General features: G+C 50.8%; 1 protein-coding gene across 2 annotated transcripts; it reads right to left on the reverse strand.

Annotated features, from left to right (window-relative positions):
- Window positions 1-870: 870 nt before the first annotated feature.
- GPR55 (G protein-coupled receptor 55) lies at window positions 871-16,567 on the reverse strand. Of its 2 annotated transcripts, XM_030326925.1 has the most exons (3): window positions 16,456-16,534; window positions 4,632-4,761; window positions 871-4,470 (listed from the first exon to the last, which is right to left on the reverse strand). In XM_030326925.1, the coding sequence occupies exon 3, from the start codon at window positions 4,460-4,462 to the stop codon at window positions 3,500-3,502; it is 963 nt and encodes a 320-aa protein (XP_030182785.1). In that variant the 5' UTR covers window positions 4,463-4,470; window positions 4,632-4,761; window positions 16,456-16,534; the 3' UTR covers window positions 871-3,499. The 2 variants fall into 2 exon arrangements, with proteins under 2 accessions (XP_030182785.1, XP_030182786.1); XM_030326926.1 differs by lacking the exon at window positions 4,632-4,761 and having other exon boundaries at window positions 16,456-16,567.
- Window positions 16,568-21,677: the final 5,110 nt, after the last annotated feature.

The following is a 21,677-nucleotide window of genomic DNA, read 5'->3' on the forward strand; positions in this document are numbered from 1 at the left end:
CACTCACTCGCGCGCATGCTCTCTCTCTCTCAAAAACAAACATTTAAATAGACAAATAAAACTGAGTATCTCCCAAAGGCCCCATCCAAATACCATCATACTGGGGGTTAGGGCTTCAACATATGGATTTGCAGCGGGCGGTGGGGGGCACATATAGCAATTGTCAAGGAGCAAGGATGTCCCCAGCTAGCCCTCGGTACCCAGGCCAGAACTGGGCTGTAGTTGAGACTGTGGGGAATTTAGGAGAAAGAGGTGGCCCCGGGGCCAGCACCCAGGAGTTCACACTCTCCAGGAGCTCTGGATAGGTGAGCAGGGTCCACATGTGCGGAGCCATAAAGGAAAACTCAGATTTAACCCGGGAGAGTCAGACTCGCTCCGCAGGCAGTTAGTGAAGGGACGGGTCACAGCAAAGACCTCTGGAGTACTGGCCCTGGGTCTTCGGCCCCTTGGTGGTCAGCAGGTCTCCTCTGCTGGGCCTCACGATGTCTGTAAAAGGAGCCAGGGCCTTGGGAAGCAGCTCCAGTATCATGGTGGTGGTCGGACAAGATGGAGGGAGAGGGTGCAGCTGCTATCGCGGAGAACCAAGTCCCCGAGCAGATGCGGGGACCTGCACTGAGCCAGACTCTGCAGGGTCCGGCTCCTGGCCACTCGGGCAGGCCCCGGCCCCGCTCCTGTGTCTGCTCACACTCGGCGTCCATGTGGCTGCTTCCGCCTGGGCCCTTCTTGGTCCCTCCGGCCAAGATTGTTGGGTCACCAGGCAAGGGGCCACCAGGGACCAGCTCTACACTGGAGCCGGTAAGTGCCCCCCAAGACCAGGTCACGCAGCATCCCAGGAATCGATTTATTTGGCAAATCCGATTAAACAAGTCATTTTCCACTTAATTGTGCTAGCTTCATACATGCACATATGACAAGTATGTCTCAGGTTTTTCCAGACTGGGAGGAAAAATAGGTCACATTTATGGCCAAATAACGTCCCCCAGCCTCCTTTGATGGCAGGAATTTCAGTGATTTCCACAACTAAGCTCAGCGTTCGCCAATTCGAATGGGCCCTCGAATGCCTCAGCACCTGAACCCTGACCCTGACCCTGACCTCTGTCCCTCCTGTGCCTGCTGGGCCTGACTGCTTGGCCTACAGTGTGGACCCTCCTGCAGAGCGGCCTGGTCTGAAGCGCTGGACCTGAGCCCACCCCTACAGACCCTGCTGAGTCCTCTGTGACTCGCAGACCAGGATGGGTCCCCATGGAGAGACAGAAGAGGCTCGTGGGCTCCTCCAGTGTGTTGGGATCAGTGGCGGGCGGGTGGGGGGGTCTCCAAGGCTCACCCACAAGTCCACGGTTGCCATATCGACCTGAGCTCATAGGTCTAGCTTCCCCTCTCGCCTTCTCCATCACCCGGCTCGGGCAGGGTCATGCTGCCCCCAGGACAACATTTTATGTTTATGAACATCACAGGGGGTGATGGGTTGTCAGGGCCCTGCCATCAATTTTCTCCCAGGAAACCTGTCTGGCCCTATGTAAGTGGTAGATATAAGTGCCACATGTTGGACCCCCAGCTCCCAGTGCAAAGAGAGAAACTGAGGGAGAGGCGGTGACTGCACGTACCCATGGGCTCTGACCGCTCCCCGCCCCCCCCCCGCCCCGCCACCAACCCCCGGCACCAATGTCCTGCTGGATGTAACAGCCTGGCTTTCTTAGAGCCTCTGTCCAGGATGGCCGCGAAACGGTGCAGGGTGTAGGCACCTCAGGGCAGCTTGGACTGCAGAGCCTCTGCCCCAGGCTACCGGTTCCTGGATGCCCAGTGTGGGGGAGGGTGGGCGGGAGCCTTTGGTCCTGGTCACGATCATTCCTCCACAGCTATTTCCACCCTTTCGTTGACGCCGTGTTCTCACCCTTCCCTCCACCTGACTGCTGAGTTGGCCGGGGCGGAAGCAGGAGGCAGAGGGGCTCCTGCCCTTGGATGCTCTCAGCCAAGCTGGCGATTCTCAAGCAGGAAGCAGCTCTGCCCTCCACGCTTCCTCTCCACCACCCCCCGCCGCTACCCCACCCCTTCACAGAGCCCCGTGGCTTCGGGCCTCACCTCGGTAATCACCCAGCCTCCGCCCCCGCCTCCTGGCAGGATTATCGAAATCGCCCTCTTCTTCGGCCACAAGCCACCTACCTTCCACCCACCCCTTGGCAGTGGAAGCCCCTTTCCCTCCAAGTAGAAAGTGGTTCTTTTCTTCCTAAAGACCTCCCCCTTTCTCACATTAGGTCTCATCCCTTACATCTCGTCCCACTCACTCCGTCTCGCAAAACCACCCCACAACCCATCCTTCTAGTCATTTTGCTCTCTGGAGCGGCGGCTGTGTCCTCGCAAGGCTCACGCCGCCACCGCTCCTCCTCCTCGGGGCCACTGGAGAGAGAAGCCCGGTCCAAACCGGGAGGCAGTTGTTTGGTCTTCGAGTAGGAACTGCCAGGGGCTCCATGCCATCGAGATGATTCCTCCCATTCCTGGCTGGCTCATTTGCCCCCTCCCGGCCACTGGAGAGGGACAGTTCTGTGGATAGTGGCTCCGAGCCAGCCGTCCTGGCAGGATTCAGGTGGGCAAGACAAACACATGTTCCTTATTCTCCTCTGGCTGAACCAAAGCAAGCCTGAATCCTTAGATCAGCCTCTTCTAGGCTACATCATGATGGCAACAGGGGGTCCTTGGCCTGTCACCTTCCTTCCCCAGGTGTATCCAATTCCCTTGTGGCTCTCAGGTGTCACCAGTGCCTTTCCACTCTGTCCCCAATTCTTCCACGAAGCGTCCATAGCTTCACCATGGCCTGGTTCACACCGGCTCCCCTCATCCTTCTGCAGCCTTGGGGAGAACACGGGAAGCTTCGGCTGGCTTCCCAGGCCCTTCTTTCCCATAGGAAACTTGGGGCTCTCTGTAGGTTCTTTCTCTGCCCCCCTCACCCCCACTTGCTATCATCTCTGTGAGGTTATTGGCCAACAAAGCCCCAGAAAGGATGGGGAAGTACAAATCTGCTCTACCCTGGGATCCCCGAACTAGAAAGGAGCTTGCTGCATCCCTCCTGCTCCGTCTGTTCCCAGAGCATTTCCCACCATGACCAACCCTCTCGGGTCTCTCTCCTAACTCGTCTCTCTTCCTTTCCAGAACCTTCTAGTCTAACAGAAGGATGGGGAAGAGCTGGGAAACAGCCTTGCTCCGATGGTCTCCTCTTTCTCAATTCTTCTGCCTCATGTTTTTGAGCTTAGAAATAAAGAATTCACCCGTTTCTCGGGTCCTTCAGAGATTCCCAAATACTGGGTGATTCATGTCCAGTTGTCTGCATGCTGGGGAAAGCTCTTTGGAGCATAATGAGCAAAGACAGTGTTCAATGAGCACCACAAGGGAAAGCACACCAGCAAATGTGCCACATCGGTCCACCACATCAGAAACGTCGGAACGCGATATCTGCTACTGGGATTTGGGGCCGGGGGTTCCTTCTTCTGTGTAGGTCTTTCCTTCCTTAGATCCTGCTGGTCATGGTATCCTGGCGGACGAGCTGGACCCTGGAAGGCCGGTGGGCCATGATGTCCGTGCGGAATTCTTTGATGACAAAATAGTAGCAGAAGACATCTAGGCAGCAGTTGATGTTGGAGAAACACATGGACAATTGCAAGAACAAGCTGATGTTCTGCTTAGCTCTACACTCCACAATAAAGCCATTCCGTACCAGGAACTGCAAGAAGAAACCCAAATGGACCGGAAGAAAGGAGACCACGAAGACAGCCAGGCTGGCTGCAATTGTCCAGATGCAGGCCTTCTGCTGGACCCAGTCCTCGGTGAGGCCCCGACGGCGGACCAGGATGTGAATGCTCCTGGAGGAACAGAAACCCATGACACCCAGGGGAAGGAGGAAGCCGAACACCTCAAGGGGGAAGAAGACCTGGGGACTCCAGGTGCCATCGGACATGTTGTGGAAGCACGTGTACTTTTCCGCCTTCCCGTGGAAGCTGTAGATGGGAATACTCCCCGCCCACACGAGGACCCAGATGGTGCAACAGATCCCAAAGATCTTCCTGGGGGACCGGAGGTGGCTGACCAGGAACGGGTACCGGATGACCAAGAATCTATCCAGACTAATGAAGCAGATAGTGAAGACACTCCCGTACATGCTCACGAAGTAGAAGCACTCCACGAAGGTACAGACGGAAGGATGGGGAGCCCATACGTTGGACATCGCCATCTTGAACGGAAGGGACAGCACCAGCAGCAGGTCAAAGACTGCCAGGTTGATCATGTAGATGGAAGTGGCAGCATAATTTGGCCACCTCTTCTTCAGGAAGGTGCTAAAGCCTCGGATGGCCAGCACGTTGAGGAGGAGGCCCAGGAGGAAGGTGGGGATGTGGACCGTCAGCTGCACCGTCTTCATCAGCTCATCCACATCGCTGAAGGAGCAGCTCCGGCTTCTGTTTACTTGCTGACTCATGTTCTTTCCTACAACACCAACAGCAGATTAGACGAAGTTCCTCTCGCTCTCTACAAGTGATGGATCCAAGTGACTTTGTCCCACCGCCATTCGTGCCCATTAAGTAACAACTAGAAAATGCAAGAAAACATTGCCTCTAATCCAGCTGCCCAGGTATAACCACTATTACCTTTTGCTGTGTATCATTCCAGACTCTCTCACACTCGCACACACACGTGCACACGTGTGTGTCCCTTTTTTCTTTTACAAAAATGGAATTGTGTGTGAACATCTGTCCTTTTCTTCAGTCGGAACTCTTTCTGTTGAAAGTAGTAACAATCACCAGGATGCCTGGGTGGCTCAGTTGGATGAGTGTCCAACTTCAGCTCGGATCGTGATCTCACGGTTTGTGAGTTCAAGCCCCATATCAGGCTCTCTGCTACCAGTGCGGAGCCGGCTTTGGATCCTCTGCACCCCACCCCTCCCCCGGCCCCGCTCTCTGCACCTCCCCTGCTCACTCTCTCTCTTTCAAAAATCAAGAAACATTTAAAAAGAAGAAGAAGAAAATAGTAACAATGACATAAACCTGACCCAAACTGGCTTAAGCAAAGCGAGAATTTCACACAGCTGAGAACATGAGAACTAGGGCAGGGCTGACGAGCTACAGCTTGACCGGGAACTCAAATGCTGTTTCGGGGACCCAGACCCTCTTTGCATGCTGTCTGTCTGCTTCCCGCCACCCGCATCCCGGAAGGCTGGACAGAGTTGACCCCACCCCTGCCCGAAGGGCTGGTCACAGACACGGTGACTAGTTGTTCATTGGTTCAGGGATAGACATTTGACCCACCCAGAGAGGACAAAAAGCAACAGTAACTCTTACCTGGGTTTCTAGGAAGGGAGTTGGGGCTCTCTCTCAGTGGGACTTGACGTTGGAAAGACATAAAGTCTAGAGGTGCTGCAGCCCCTTGTTACATCAAGGAGAAAACCAGGCAGAAAACGGAGAGACACGGAAGAAAGGACATTCCCAGAGGGGATGTGACGGCTTGAGTTCTCCACGGGGCAAAGAAAGGCTTTTACACAGGTGGACAATTAGAGCCGGTCTCAAGGACAAGAGGACCAGGCTGCAGTGTGGCTGCATGGGGAAGCTGGTTGCCAACAGACAGAAGATCCCAAGTCAGGGCTTCCGATCAGGCCAAAGATGAGGGTCCGAGGCAGGCCCTGGCCAGGTCTCACTTAAGAGCTGGCCAAATTGGGGGGAGGGGGGCGGGTGCATGCCCTTGTGGACTTCTGTGTCGTGGTAGGTGACTGCCTCGGTTCAGTGGGCTGTGTAGCTTATAAACAGCAGAAATCTGTATCTCACAGCTCTGGGGGCTGGAAGTCCGAGATCAGGGTGCCGGCACAGTTGGGTGAGGGCCCTCTTCCAGGGTGCAGACTGCCAACTCCTCTCTCTGTCCTCACGTGGTGGAAAGAGAACAAGAGGGCTCTTCGGGGTCTCTTTTCTAAGACCACTGATCCCACCCACGAGGGCTCCGCCCTCAGGATTTAGTCACCTCCCCCAAAGCCCCACCTCCTAACGCCACCACCTTGGGGGTTAGATTTCTGCATTTGAATTTGGGAAAGGGAGGTTGGGACACAAAGGTCCGTAACGGTGGTCCTGGAGCAGATCAAAGCCAGGGCATGTGCAGCCCAGTGGACAGAGAATTCAAATATGAGCCCGAGTCCACCCACCCTCCTTTCTCCCGCCCCCACCTCCCGAGCAGATGGGCAGGTGTGGCTGGTCTGAGGCGCTGGGCGTGCCCGGTGCTGGAGCACACAAGGTCGCTGCATGTGGGAGTCAGTCGCTCTGGGCCACAGACTACTCATTAGGACTCTCCTGCCCTCAGTGACTTCCTGGCAGCAGGGGCTGAGGTCCAAAATGTCGATGTGGCAGGGAGAAGGTGCCAACATAGTCTGTGACCAAGAACCCTGTACTAGCGACCAATGCAGCTATCAGCTGAGCTTGTGTTGTTCTACTAGGTCTTTTTAAGTATATGTATTTATTTTGAGAGAGAGAGAGAACGTGCGCGCACATGCACACGAGCCAGTCACGGAGGAGCAGAGGGAGGGAGAGACAGAGAATCCCAAGCAGGATCCCCACTGTCAGCACAGAGACCAATGCGGGGCTTGAACCCATGAATCGTGAGATCATGACCTGAGCCCAAGTCAAGACTCAGACACTTAACTGACTGAGCCACCCAGGCGACCCTAGTAGTTTTTTTTTTTTTAATTGAAAAAGTATTCCATGCATTCCATAAGATATTCAGACAATACAAAAAAAGAAAGAAAAGAAAAGAAAAAGAAAGAAAGAAACAGAAGCCTCTATTGTACCCCAGGGCCTCAGTTGTCTTTTCCAGAGGCAACCACGGTTAACAGTTCTGTGCATACTTTTTCCAGAAATTTTCCAAAGATAGGCATACACACACACACACACACACACACGCATACACACACATATACATACATACATATATACATATGATGCTTCTTTAAATTTGGAAAATATTACACCCACAGCTCTGACCTTTGCTTTGTCACTTTGCAATGTTTCTTGGAAATTGTTCCACGTTAACATCGATGAATTGACTTTTTCTTCTTAATATGCACTGTTGTTTCTTGTTGTGAGGAGATACCACAACTCATTTAGCTAATAGCCTACTCACGAACATTTAGGTTTTCTAGGGGTTTTAGGGAACAAAAACTTCCACAACAAACATCTGTGTGACTTATTTCTTTGCTCCACAGATATGGGTAAGAGAATTCCCATTCTGCTATGGTCTATTAGTATAATTCCCTTGTAAGCCTTTGGGAAGGAAAGATTTGGGTATTTTTGAGACCCTATATAGAATGCCATTCCCAGGGCACCTGGGTGGCTCAGTCAGTTAAGCATCTGACTCTTGATTGAGGCGCAGGTCATGATCTCACAGTTCATGAGTTCAAGCCCCATGTCAGACTCCACACTGACAGCAGGGAGCCTGCTTGGGATTCTCTCTCTTTCTCTCTCTCTCTGCCCCTACCCCAATCTCTTTCTGTCTCTCTCAAAATAAATAAACATTAAAAAATATGTAAAAGAATGCCATTCCCAAACCCTCTCTAACTGCTAGCAAAAAAGAATAGATTTTTGTATCATCCATGGAGAACTATGTGTTAAACATTTAACATACGTTGCTTGATTCGGTGGTTTCCTTATGTGTTAACTATGCTTAGGGGTTTATATCACAAAAGATGTAGGAAAATGTATTTCCTCACATTTAAAGCTTCGTGCTCCCGAGGTCTCTGAGAAGAGCGCCTCCTGGAGTTGTGCAGTGTGGAGCCCCCTGTGCACCTGCTCCCGCTGGAGGACACCCGTCAGAAACACAAGCTGGCAGGCTGCTTCCTCCCGGCTAAAAGTGCCAAACTATCCCCAGGCCTATCTCAGAAAATAGCTAGAATAACTTAGAACCAGCAAGAGAAATTTCAAAAATGATGACAAAGGCAGGCCAGAAAAAAAAAAAAAACAAATCCCGGTCTCACCGGAAAGTGTTGCAACACCAAACAGGAAGACTCGATTGGCTCAGAGAAGTCACCTTCAATAGCAGAAGCAGCAGTAAGCCAAGAACCACAAGAATAAGAGCAAATATAGGTTTGTGTTTAAAGAAATTCAACGAGGCTGCAAAAAAGAGGAACTCAGGCGTCCGTTTTCTGGCTGGGTCATGCTCAGGCGTCCTCCATGGAAGAATCTACTGCATCACCAGTGGTTCAATGACTACAACTAAAGCGGCCAAGAAAAAAAAGTCAGTGATGCTCAAAGGTAAAACCCAACCCAGCCCCAGCATGTGGCTGAGTCAAACAAACCAAAGAAAAACAAAGGGAGAAAAATGGTCTGACGGAGGCTGGGGCTTGTCTGACTCGATGGCACCGGGTGTATGTGTGGGAAAGAGACACAATTCAGCTATCTGTGTTCTCCGGGAGGACCATCCTAAAGGGCACATTTGAATTACTGACAGACTTCAAATGGCAACTTTTCAAATGGAAATCTTTGAAGTCAGAGAAAGCACTCTATGGACTGTCAAAAAGAAATTAGGTTGAAAAAAAAAAAAAAACCTTCCAGTTAACGGCAGAGTAAGCAGAGCATCTGAAAAATTAATCCTCTAAATTCCCTCGGAAAGTTCAAGGAAACCATCTTTCTAAAAAAATCTTCTTTAAAAAAAAGATCAGGAACGTCTCTGGAAGAAGATAAAAAGGCTCCAGCCTGCAGCAAGAGATAAAGCAGTCATTTTTCTCGAAGATCAGCTGCCAACAACGGCCAGTCCACTTGTGCTAGGAGCCAGCAAGCTCCCCACACTTGACCTGTTGCCAGGGGCCCTCGATAGTTCCTGTTCCCGCCAACCCGGGGATCCGCACCAACCCCCCTGTCCACCTGTTGCATTGAGGTGGGGGGTGGGGGGGTTGGGACGCTGCGAAGCAGACGCTGAGACAGGATTAGACATTTGAGAGATTTCTCGGGACAAATGTCGGTGTGGGATAAAGAGGAGAGGCAGGTCGGACACCTGTGGAAGGAGAGAGGGAAGGAAGCCTTCTGTGGGAGGAGAGTCAGCGCACGGTGAGGCTCTGAAAACCTGCTGGCCGGACCACCGGGGAGCCCCTAAGCTTGGGTGGCCTGGTGGAGGGGTCCCAGGTCAAGCGGGAGTCACCGGGGACTAGTGCCTCTTCCGGGCTCGGTGATTGGCCGGAAGCAACACAAGGACAGTGTGGCCCCAGGACCACCATCACTGTGGAGCTGAAGGGGCAGAGCTGGGCTGCAGGTCACCAGTGCTCCCATGGGGCAGCGGGGTCTCCTGAAGGGGGAGGCTGGAGCGGCCACCTGATAGCCACCCCCGAGGCTGTCGTAATGCTTCTATTTACGTCACAAGCTGGTTAGCGCGTGACGTGCAGTAGTGGGGACGTTCCCAATTCCCATTCCCATCAGGACCATCTATATGTGTTCTCTTTCTTCAGCAGGGATGGTGGGTCTGATCGCCTCACAAGAAGCATTTGAACGGGCCCTGGTTCCAGCCTCAGACCAGGAAGGAAATAGAATTGAATGGGAAGAGGTCACGGGTCAAGCAAATCAGATGTGTGAAGAGACCTGAAGGGTCCAAGATGACCTTTGTTAGTCACCGACAGGCAGCGGGGTGCCTGAGAGATGGGGCTGAATGGGACAACAAAGAAGATGAGAACTTGGATCAGAGAAGCCATGTTTTGTGCAAAATTTATGGAAAGAGAGCCCCTCCCAGATGTTCCGCTCACATCTTTAGATGACATTAATATCGAGGCCTACAAACATCTGTGAATAAACAAAGCAAATTCCTTGGAAACTTCTCTGAAAAAGTAATTCACGACAGAAGAGGTTTGAGGGAGAAAATGTGGACACGAGTCTTTCCTACCCATCTGGGTTGCTGTGACGGTGTGAAGAACACAGAAAACTACCCTCAGAAATGTGTGGCTTCCAGAAAGAAATGGACTCCGAGACGCAAAAATTTAGACCTCCGTGAGGTAATGACAATGAAGAATGAAAATATCAAGGTGGAAAGCTTAGGGCAGAGCATTAAAAGCAGGGAACCACGAAGAGACTTCAGTTATGATGATTATGGTTACAAATGTAAACTTAAAAGAAAAGTGCTGTAAAAGAGGTCACTTAAAAAAGACAAGAGGTAGGGGCGTCTGGGTGGCTCCGTCGGTTAAGCATCCGACTCTTCATTTCAGCTCAGGTCATGATCTCTCTGTTTGTGAGTTCGAGCCCCACCCTGGGCACACAGACTGCTTGGGATTCTCTCTTTCTTTCTGTCCCTCCCTCAAAATAAATAAATTAACTTAAAAAAAAATAGTAACAGGGGCGCCTAGGTGGTGCAGTGGGTTAAGTGACCGACTTTGGCTCGGGTCACAATCTCGCGGTCCGTGAGTTCGAGCCCCGCGTCAGGCTCTGTGCTGACAGCTCGGAGCCTGGAACCTGCTTCGGATTCTGTGTCTCCCTCTCTCTCTGCCTGTCCCCAACTTGTGCTCTCGCTCTCTCTCTCTCAATAATAAATAAACATTAAAAAAATTTTTTTTAATTAAGGTAAAAAAAAATAATAACAAATTTTTTTAAAAGACAAGCGGTAATCCCTTAGATCAATTGATGAAGAAGGAAGAATGCCCTTGGGGTGGTGGGGGCAGGGATGGTGGTAAGTAACAGGACACGGGCTAAGCAGATATTCCATAAAAGGAAATTAAAGTTATTGTTGCGGGGTTTTTTTCACTTTGATAATTACAGAGAATGTAAGAGGTTTTTTTTTAAACCTTGAAGTAACTAACCACGGACTATTAAAAACAGGATGCATATCTTCAAATCACCAAAGAAGATAGAAACAAACAAACAAATCAGACCATATAGCAAAGGAGTAAATAAATTGGAAAAAGAAACCGAGCAGAGAAATTACAATAAACATAAAAAAGTCATGCTTTCCTTATTAACTAACGTTTTTAGGTCAGCTATGAAATACAACTCTTTGTTGCTTATAAAGGACACACTTAATGACAGAGACATGTTCAAAGTAAAAGTCCTATGATGGTATAGCAGACAAATCTGAATAAAAAGAAAGTCAGTGGTAATATTCACATCAAGCATTATAGAGTTTAATAAATCCACGCATCAGAACCAAGGTTATTTAACATTAACAAAAGAAAAATTATGAAGGCCAGTAGAGTTATCTTATGCACTGAATAATAGTCTATAAAAGTACATGAAGTCTAATCGCTAGAATCTGAAGGGCCATTGGCAAAGACACGGTGTAGCATCAGACTCTAATGTACTATAAACTTGAACAGATCAAGTAAGCAAGATATAAGTTGGGATGTAGAGTTATATAAACAATAGAATGAATACAATTTGATTAATAGCTCTTGAATTTGGTTTGAAACAGAAATGTAATCTACTCTTTTCTCAAGTATCCAAAAAAAAAAAAACAATTGCCAAAATGAATTATCTGCCTACCAAGAACAAAATCTTCTATTAAAAAAAAAAGCAGAAATTATGTTGGCTATATTCTGACCACAATGTATAGAAACCTAGGAGATTTTCTTTCTGTTAAAAAAGGTTAACATCAAGAAATATACTAGGGAAGGAAAATACACAAGTAATGTCAGACAAATGATGTTCTTTCTTTATGAAGAGTATGAAAAACATATACATTATCAAGACCCTCAACAGACAAACAGGCAGAGGACACCAACGGTTCCCAGGGGAGGATTTACAAAGACATAAATTTTTGCTCATCATTTCAATAAAGAAGCTGGTAAGGGTTCTGTGAAACAGTCATTGACATGCTGGTGAGTATACACAGCTGCTTGACTTGATCATTCACAGTACAAGTCAAAGAAATGTTATTAATCTCTCATCCGGTGATTAGAAATTTACCCCAAGTCAATTACGAAAACGAAGGAAAAGTTGTGTACGGAAACGTGTTTACTTTAGCATTTTTTTCTGACGGCAAAAAACGCACAAACTTTTAAATAGAAACAGGAGCTTAATTTCAGGATGGTAAATCTACTCAATGGAAATTTTTTCTGTCTGATTATGTTATGTTTATGCTGACTATGCTAAGTAAAAAACCCACAAACTACAGAACTATACATTCAGAATGACTTCAACTATGATTTTAAAAGCCCACACACAGGGAAAAAAAACCTAGAAAAAACTTTCCATATGCCAAACATGGGTTGCGTTCTAACAGGTAGTGGGTGCAGAGTCAATCTTTTATCTCCTTCTCTTTTTCTCTCTGTATATATTTTTCTAAGTAATTAGCGGTGACACAAAAACAATTTTAATTTTTGTAAGGTGTAGTAAATGCTAGCTAGGAGAAAAGGAAGAAGAGGCTTTGACTTTCCCTTAAAAGAAGAAAAGTCTGGGTGTGTGTTTGAGGCACGGCAGGGGTGGGAGTGAGGCTCATACAAAATTTAAAGAAATGCTTTGAACTAACCAGTGCTCAGCTGATGAAGCGTAGATCTTGCCAGGTCAAAGATGAACATCTCAACACGCAACGTCTGAGAAACTTGGGAACAAAGCACGAAGTGACAGAGAGGATTGGAAGTCACAGGTGAGAGAGCAGATGCCACCTAAGAGAGGAGAAATGGCCACAGAAACCTGATGTGTGATTTAAAAAGGAAAAGTTTCGGGGCGCCTGGGTGGCTCAGTCAGTTGGGAGTCTGACTTCGGCTCGGGTCATGATCTCACAGTCCGTGGGTTTGAGCCCCTGCTGACAGCTCAGAGCCTAGAGCCCCTTTCGGATTCTGTGTCTCCCTCTCTCCCTCTCTCCCTGCCCCTCCCCTGCTCATGCTCTGTCTCTCTCTCTCTCCTTCAAAAATAAATAAACATTAAAAAAAAAAAAAGTTTCATCTGTCCACAGGTCAGCCATTAGGAGTAAAGAGCGATACAAAAAAACATTCAAAATGCTGATCAGCAATGGAGAGAGGGGCAAGGGAAGGGAAGATATTTAAATAAATCCTCCCAAAGTCTGGACAGCTGTTAATAGAAACAAATGTGGGAGTTCAAACTTAAATAGTTTCTAAATTCGATATTCAGGTTAAATTATCTTGTCTACCGTAAAGAAACACAAGGAAGAGAAAATTCACAATAGAAACTAAACATGAAAAAACTGCCATGTCTCTACGTAGACAGTAACCCCGTGGAGGTTTACAGAAATGTGACATTTATAATAAAATTATAATACTCCTTAGAAATGATAATACTCATATAAAAAGGAGCACTCATTTAAAAAAAAAAAAAAAAAAAAGCCCAAACCCAATCCTCTTTTGCCAGTAAGAAACACAGAGAAAACAAAGAGACACAGACAGAGTAAAACGATGGGGTAATCTCTGGTTTATCAGGCACACAGAACTCTAGAAAAAAAGGGAGTATGACAAAGTCATTTTTTTTTTTTTTAGTAAAAATAGAGTAACACATAGACTTTCCAAAGGTAATAGTTACAATAAATAATTAAAACATAAAACAATTTATGTTCCAACGTGCACAGCAAAGAAACACGTAACGGGAATGCACCAGAAATGCACAAAACAGTAGAAATGGAAATATAATTGTAGGTAGAGACCTTAATGCTCCCCTCTCGGAGTATCATCGATCAAGTGGACAGAGAACTTTTAAGCTCTGAATGGCCCAATTAAAAAGGCAGATCGGTGAGGACTGCATCATAAATCAGGGGAATAGACTTTTCTTGCAAGAAGACAAGGATCTTTTGCCACATTGATCCCAGGAATGGGCCCCGCCGAGTATGCCCCGGCGGTGCCACCCTTTCTGTTCTCAGACCACAAAGAAGACAGCGCTATTTGCTGAGCACCATGATATTAATAATATATAATAGGTACTTCTATGCATTCTCTTAAGTAGTCTCTTAAATAACGTGTGAGTCAGAGATAAAATCAGAACTATGTCACTGAAATATTGGGAAAGAACCAATGTTTATACACAAAACACAGAGGCGGCCACAGCATAAGGGGAACCGGGGATTCCTAAGTATTCTTGCAAACACGAAAGCCAGCCAGGAATGATGGCAACCAGGCCTGCATTTAGAGAATCTAGAGGAGGAACACAGGGAGACAGAGGCCTTTGTGCTGTTTTGGTAACCTGTGCACTCTCGGCTGGGGCTGCACGTGGACAGGCAAGGAAGCCACAACCCAGGGGGATCGTGGAAAGGACTGGAGTTGCCCATGGTCTATAAAAGAATAGCCATTTTAGCACCCTCAACGCTCAAGGCACGCTCCCCTGTATGACTCTGCAGAATGGGCTCCAGGTGCCCTAGAAAGAGACCTGTCTCGTTACTGGAGCATCTGACAGCAGACAGAGTGGCCTTGCTCTGTACTGAGCTCTCCGTCACCAGGCGTATGTAAGGACAGACAGGAGATCCATTTATCCAGAATGTTGTCAAGGGAATTCACGCTTAAGAAAGGTTTTGGGGGTTTTTGTTGTTGTTGTTGTTGTTGTTTTTAACCCTGAACTGGAATCTTCTGTCAATATATTAATGTTTCCTAATGTTAAGTAAAGAGGAGAGAAAATTGTGTGTGAAGAGGGACTGGCCTAGGAGTCCAAAGGCTCCTAGCTGCTCTGGCTGTGTGGCCTCCGTCTGGGTTCTCTCATCCGAACGGCACCGCCTAGCTCTGCGAGCCAGGAGCCCGTGGCCTCACCTTGCCGGCTCTCTTACTAAAGCAGGCTGGCTCTGGGCTGTGATTCCTGAGGCCGCCTAGGCCGGTGTCGCACTTGGGGCAGACCCGAGGCCTAGGATGCACAGCTGTGGCATCCAGACCGAGCTGTGTGGCTCAGACCAAGCCAGCCCTCCTCCCATCAACAGAAGAACTTTCCAGAAACACCAGCAACAGTGAGAATGGAACTTTGGGAGGTTTGCGGGCTGAGACGGTCCACCCTCCCCCCTTTTGCTGCCAAACTCCTCATCCTCACGGAGCACTGTGGTGTGAGCCACCTACAAGATGGGAGGGCCAGCCATGGCTGAGAAGAGTTGGTACAGCCCCTGAGAAATGTCGTTTGAGGAGGAACATGCCCCTGGACCAGTGTCATCCAGGTTCCTCGCCTGAAATTCCTGTCTCCTCTGGGAGTGCAGTGTTGAATCCCACAGGCAGAATATAAATATTTATTTGGATGCCATTATCTGCCACCAACACCATAGCATAAATAAACTCATCTGTCTACACCTGAGCTGGGCTTCTGGGGGACACGATGTGAAAAGGAACAGGACACAGGTGGGACAGAGCACATAGAATCTCCCTGACTCCAAAGTTTTGCCGAAGCTGCACCCCGAGCCTGGCGGGTTGGAGTGGGGTTCGGGGAGTCAGAGAGGGGTCGGTTCAGGGACTTGAGATGTGGCTGTTCCTGTGCTAAGTGCTCTCCGATGGGAACTCAGTCCATTCCTGGACCGTTGTTATAATGATGCCCATTTGACAGGTGAGGACAGTGAGGCTCACAGAAGCTAGAGTCTACCCGAGGTCAAACAGATGGTGGGGGGCCTCCCTGGCCCTCACGTTGAGTCTCTCCTTTATCTCCCCTCCCCCAACAGCATCACCAGTATCACCGGCAAGAGCCTTCGATATAGCCAGGAGCCCCCAGCTCCCCCTTCCTCACTTTTTGGGGTGCCTGATTCCACTTACCGCCTCCCATTTCCCCTCAGACTCTCGCCTCCCCTCTTAAAAACCTCATCCCTTCCTTCAAGTGTCCACCGTCCCGATCCACCTGTATCACCTGACGTGATTTCCCTGCTGTGGCCAAGTGGGGCCAATCATCCGTGTGCACCGTAGGGGTACATATAGGGACCAATCCAGTTATGATATATAACAGCAGGCACAGCTTCCCAGTTGCTGACTGCACGGCCAAGCTCTTCCATCACTCACTGCTCTTAAGAGCCCCAGGAAGAAAAAACCATTATTGTTTCCATTCTCCAGAGGGGTCCACTGAGGCCGGGGAAGTTACTCACGGCCCTGGCCTGCCTGGAGCACCTTGCCCAGGGGCTAGAGGGTGATTCCTGAGAGCGTGTGGTCTTGGGCTCTTGGTGCTTTCCAGGGCCAGGTTCCGGGAGGCAGGCAGTAGGGCCGGCAGGAGGTAGTGACACGCAAGCCAAGCCCCCCTGGGGAAGGCTCCCGGGCTGCCTACGGTGAGGTTTCCCCACCCCAGCAAGATGCTACAACCCTGAGTCAAATCAGGAGGAAGTTGAGGGTTCGTAGGAAATGTCACCGATAGTCAAGAACAAACCAGCCCTCCGCCTGCTGCTGCTGTTGTCGTGGAGGCTGCTGGGGGCTGCGGCCACCCCTTCCAACCGGGACGCCGAGTCCGGGCAGGTGTGGACGGAGCCCAGACCACAAAGCACCAGCAGGCCTCAGGAAGTCACCCGCCATCCAGGAAAACGAGGTCAGTCCGTGGCCTCTGTGTCTCGATTTTTCTAAGTGGCCCGGGGGGCTGTTACCTGTTGGGGGTCCGGTGCAGCTGAGTGAGCCGTGAGATGTCACTTGTCGTCCCAGCTCCGTCACCAGCCTGCCCTGGAGAGAACCACTTCCCTCTCTGGGGTTCGGCTTCCTTATCAGTGAAATGAGGGGGTGGGACCAAGATGCTTTTCAAATGGCTCTAGCCCCAGCCTTGTCTGGCTGGGGGAGGGGGTGGTGAGGGGGGGCTCTTTCCCTTGGCTCTGGAGAGGGGCTGTGTGGGAGTCCCTCCCCACCAAGCGAACGACAATGGGGCATGAGAAACAGGTTTCTAGGGGGACGGTCTCACTCTTAGGCCCTCTGATGTTCACTCAGCTTCCGAAAAAAACAGGGAGAAGGGGGGGCAAGAACCATGGCATGCACAGAGGTGAGACACAACTGAAGAAAGGCTGGGGGTCACACAGGGACAGCCAGCGTCTGAAGAAGGCTCTCCCGACTTCCAGCCCTTCTGGGGTTCAGGATTCAGAACTGCCGTCCACACAAGGAGTACGATGGTGCACGCCTTCATGTTGAGGGGACTGGCGGGCCAGGAAGGCCCCAGCCCGGGGGACGCGTCAGCCCCTGTACATGCATCTTCAAGGGCCGGGCAGCAGGGCGGGTGTGGGCAGCCGTGCCGGGAAGCCAGGGCCTCCACCGCAACATGGTTCGGCCTTGGGCCACATAGTCCCCGAGGGCCCTTCAGGCAGAGATTTCCCCCACGCCTCCCACATGCAGGGCTGGGAGAGCTGAGACTCACTCATGGACCCTGGGTGGCTCTCAGCAGGGACCCCCTCAGAGATGGCAGCCGCTCAAGAGAGTCTGGGCCGAAACACCCTGACGGATTCAGCTTCGGTGCCGGGGAAGGACCGGGAGATCCCGTTAGAGACCAAAGCACGGGCTATTTTTACAGGCCGGGCACGCTGTGACTTTCGGGTGTCTACAGGAATAGAAACTCCCCATTCTGGGTAATTCATCCCAGCATAGGGCCATCTCTGTTGAAACAACAGCTGTGTGTGACCGTGGGGAGGTCGCCTGGCCCTCCAGAGCATGGGGTCCCCATCCCTGGGAGAAGAGGTTCACAGAGCCAACCATGACATCCTTTTAGGTTGTCACTGTATGACTCTGATCCTGCCCGTGCCTGTGCTATGGGCAGAACAAAGTTCACTCCCTGACCCGGACTGCAAGCTGGCCTGGGAGTGAAGACAGCAAGGCCCCCATAGGCCCCTGGCCCGATGTAAGCCCCCATGAGTCGGCCAGGCCTGGGCATCGTGGGAGCAGCTTCGGAGGCTGGAAGCGTCCCGGGAAGGACAGGGAGGAGCCATGCAGGTGTCCAGGGCCTGCGGCGTCGGGAGCCCTGGGAAGGGGTCAGCACGCGGGGGCCCACGGCGGGGGACTCTCCACTCAGCCCCTCCTCAAAGGGAGCCTCGCCCCCTGGCTATCCTCTCTTTTGTAATTACTATTTCTGTTTTATTGCTGTTGCTTTTGATTTAGAATTTTGAGTACGTGCACATGATCCAAATACATATGTAAACACATACGGTAAGATGTCTCTGCCCAACCACCGGGCCCCCAAATCCAGTGCCCACCCACCCTTCAGGGTACCCCTGATGACAGCTTCTTCCAGAGCTTCTATACCAACATATGTACATGTATGTTCTCATTTTCTCCCTCTTTTAACACAAAAAAACTGTGTATGACGTAAGCTGTGCTGCATACAAATCATCTCCCACTCTTACTTTTCTTTTTAATTTTTTAATGTGTTTATTTTTTTAATTTTTTTTAATGTTTTATTTATTCTTGAGAGAGAGAGAGAGAGAGAGACAGAGCAAGGGAGGGGCAGAGAGAGAGAGAGAGAGAGACCCAGAATCCGAAGCAGGCTTCAGGCTCCGAGCTGTCAGCACAGAGCATGACACGGGGCTCGAACTCACAAGTGGTAAGATCATGACCTGAGCCAAAGTCCGACGCTCAACTGACTGAGCCACCCAGGCACCCCAATGTGTGTTTATTTTTGAGAGAGAGAGAGAGAACGAGAGGGGTAGGGGCAGAGAGAGAGGGAAACACAGAATCTGAAGGAGGCTCCAGGCTCTGAGCTGTCAGCACAGAGCCCGACGCGGGGCTCGTGGGGCTCGAGGGGCTTGAACTCACGAACCCTGAGATCACAACCCGAGCTGAAGTCATCATGAGCCAAAGGTGGACGCTTAACTGACTGAGCCACCCAGGCGCCCCATCTCCCACCCTTTTTTGAAGAGCTTTGCTAATGACCTTCATCAGGAGCGTGATGGGGGACCCCCCCCCCCGAGGCAGGAGCCTGTTTGGGCCAGAGAGACTCTCCTCAGGGGTAGGCCAGGCAGGGACTTGCCCAAGGCCCCACCCATGACTCCCGTCCCTCCATCTAGGTCCTCTCCTCCCCCTGCCCCCGCCCCAGGCCTGGGGAATCACAAATATGAAGACTTTTTTCTCAGGAGATTCCTTAAACCTCCCAGAAGCAGCCACCCTGCCCACCCTCTCACCTTCCCGAACAAATCAGAAGCTTTGGGAGCCTGGTGTGGGGGCAGAGGTGGGAGGTCCTGCCTGCCCACCAGCTGGGAAGCCCAGAGTAGGGGGCTCAGACCTCCAACCTTACCAGTGTCCTGGGGTAGCATCTGAGCTCCAGAGTCACTTGCGTGTAGGGTGAGGAAAGAGCCACTCTGGGTTTGGCAAAGGGCGGCTCCTCAGCACCTGGGGACTCACCACACCCTCTCCTGATGCTGCTTAAATTTCCTCCTTCAGCAACTGAAGTTCTCCCTGTACTCATGGAGCGTCTCCTCCAGAGACGAAGACTTGCCCACTGGGGGCATCACAGGGTGTAAGAGCTGGGCCAGAGCCATCAGGATGCCCCCCAATCCCACCTGGGGGAGTTGCTCAGGGACCGGGGCGGGGGGGACAAAGTAGGGACAGAAGATGCTAGAAGCACAGAGAATAGCCTAAGTGCAGACAAAAGGAGGAAGGAAATTGACATCTTGGGTGAGGTCAGGAGTCTCTGTGCAGCTGAAGCCTGGGGACATGGGGGGCTAGCTGGAGCCGAGACTGGGGGCCTGGCCAGACAGGATAAAGGCAGGGGTGCTCAGAGGACCCGGGGAACAAATTCGGTGGACAGGAAACCATCCCATCAGAGAGAAAGCTCTGGCTTTATAGTATAGTGCCTTTCTTCCAACAGCCACCCAAATCCAGCTACGGTGCGATGGGCAGTTCGGGGACTGGACACAGGACAGACCCACTCGGGTGGCAGGGCCAGGGTGGGGTGAGGGCAACAGCAGTAACGGGAAAGGAGTCGGGAGGGGAAGGGGGTCGCCGTCATCTGAGGCAGCCTGGTTCCAGTGAGAGCCTCAGGCAGCCCCAGGTTCAAGTAGCCACAACCTCACGTAGTTACTATGTCAGCTTGGCTCCTGGCCTAACTTCTGGAAATTGCACTCATGCATTCATCTAGCCAACGAGGATCCGTTGATCACGACTCTGCACCGGGCACTGGTGATCAAAACAGACAGTAGCACCTCTCTCAAAAACTGTTTTCAGGAGCTGGCGTGACAAGAGGGGTGCGGGGCTTGAGGCTGCTGAGACCCACCCCCAGCCCCCACTGCCATTATGTCAGCCTCAGTGGTCTCCGGGAAAAAGAACAACATAAAAAACTGAAGGCGGTGGGCAGGGGCGTCCCAGAAATGAGGATGCCTCAGCAAAGAAGGGAGTGCAGGAGAAACTGATGACCAAAAGGCAGGAAGAGGGGGATGGGTCCAGCCCCCCTGTGCCCTCCCACCCTCTGATCCAAAATTTCAGGCTCTGCCACAGTTCTGTCCCCAAGCTCGTCCTATGCATTTAGCCTGTACGACTCCACTGGAGCAGAAATGAGGCCCTTTCCTGGGGTCTGAACCGAGTCTCCAAGGACCACCCCCACGCTGCCCCACCCCCCTAGTTGCTTGAAAAGACAGCTGGACCGTCATAGCCACCCATACAGACGGAAAATGTTCGGCCTCCTTGGAAGTGGGCACCTGGTGGCCGGCAGCTTCAAGGTCACAACTCACAATGTCGAGGCAGGGTGGAGTAAAACACACAAGGGGGCAGCAACCCTTTAGAACTCACCCCTTCCCCTCCCACACGCCCCCTCCGGTTCTCACTGGAAATGTAGCATTGAGGTTGCAGGCCTGAAGTTCTGGACAACTGGGTGTGGGCTTTCCTTCCGTTTCTGCCACGGCTCTCGTAATTCTTTCAGAGCTCTCTGCTCCCTGCCTCGTCCTGCCTGTAGCCATTTATGGCCCGAATTGGGGGGGGGGGGTGCCAAGTCCCCCTGAGCAAAGGCTGTCTTCAAGCCAGAGGCCGAAATTCCACATCAGGCAGAGAGGGCCCTTCACTGGGAAGGTTGTAAAGACCGTGGGGTTCTGGAAAAGACGGACACCCAAAGCCTCCCCTCTGGTTGCACTCGGGGGAGGAGAGGTTCTGTGGTTTATACACGAGAGGCCGGCACTTCTAGGGAGCCTCGGAACATCTCAGGACTCGAAGTGGATGCCCCCAGGTTAACACAAGAGCTTCTAGTTCAGGCTCCCCAATGCCCTGTGGGGGTGCAGGACTTTCTAGGCCTTTCCTCTGCTCCCACCTGGCAATCGGGGCTCCCTGCCACCCCTGCCTGGGCCCTGGGGGCTTCTGGCCTATAGCCTCCCCCTGGCTTCTCTGTACCTGTCACCTGGCAGAAGCCACAGCTATTGGGCTGCACTTGTATGTTTCCTAGGGACACGTGGGGGGGAGGGGGGTTGGAAAGGGTGGATCCTTTTGAAATCGTTTTCTCTTCATGTTTCCTTTTTTTAAACATTTTTTAAAATTTTTTATTATTTATTTTTGAGAGAGAGAGAATTAAATGTCTGTCTTATTTTTTGTGACATGTTTTCTCCCCACACCACCCCTCCCGACCCCTCCCCATGGGCACACATTTTTATATTTGTTTTGCTGCATGGAAATTGTCGATTTGGGTGTTAATAGTACTTTCTTCTGTTCCCGTAAACTGTCTTGGGCACTTCGATAATGTATGTATCTTCACTCCTCCACAGTTAGAGTAAGTATGGTATTCATTTCCTTCCTGGAAATCTCTGAATTAATTTTTTTTTTTTTTTTTTTTTTTTTAGCCTAGGTTGGAGGATTAAAAACTTCTCCATTACCTAGTGCCCGGCAGGTCAGAGTTACGGGGGTCCCAGCACCCCCCCAC

Source organism: Lynx canadensis, chromosome C1 (genome assembly GCF_007474595.2).
Source record: "Lynx canadensis isolate LIC74 chromosome C1, mLynCan4.pri.v2, whole genome shotgun sequence".
Classification (NCBI taxonomy): Eukaryota; Metazoa; Chordata; class Mammalia; order Carnivora; family Felidae; genus Lynx; species Lynx canadensis.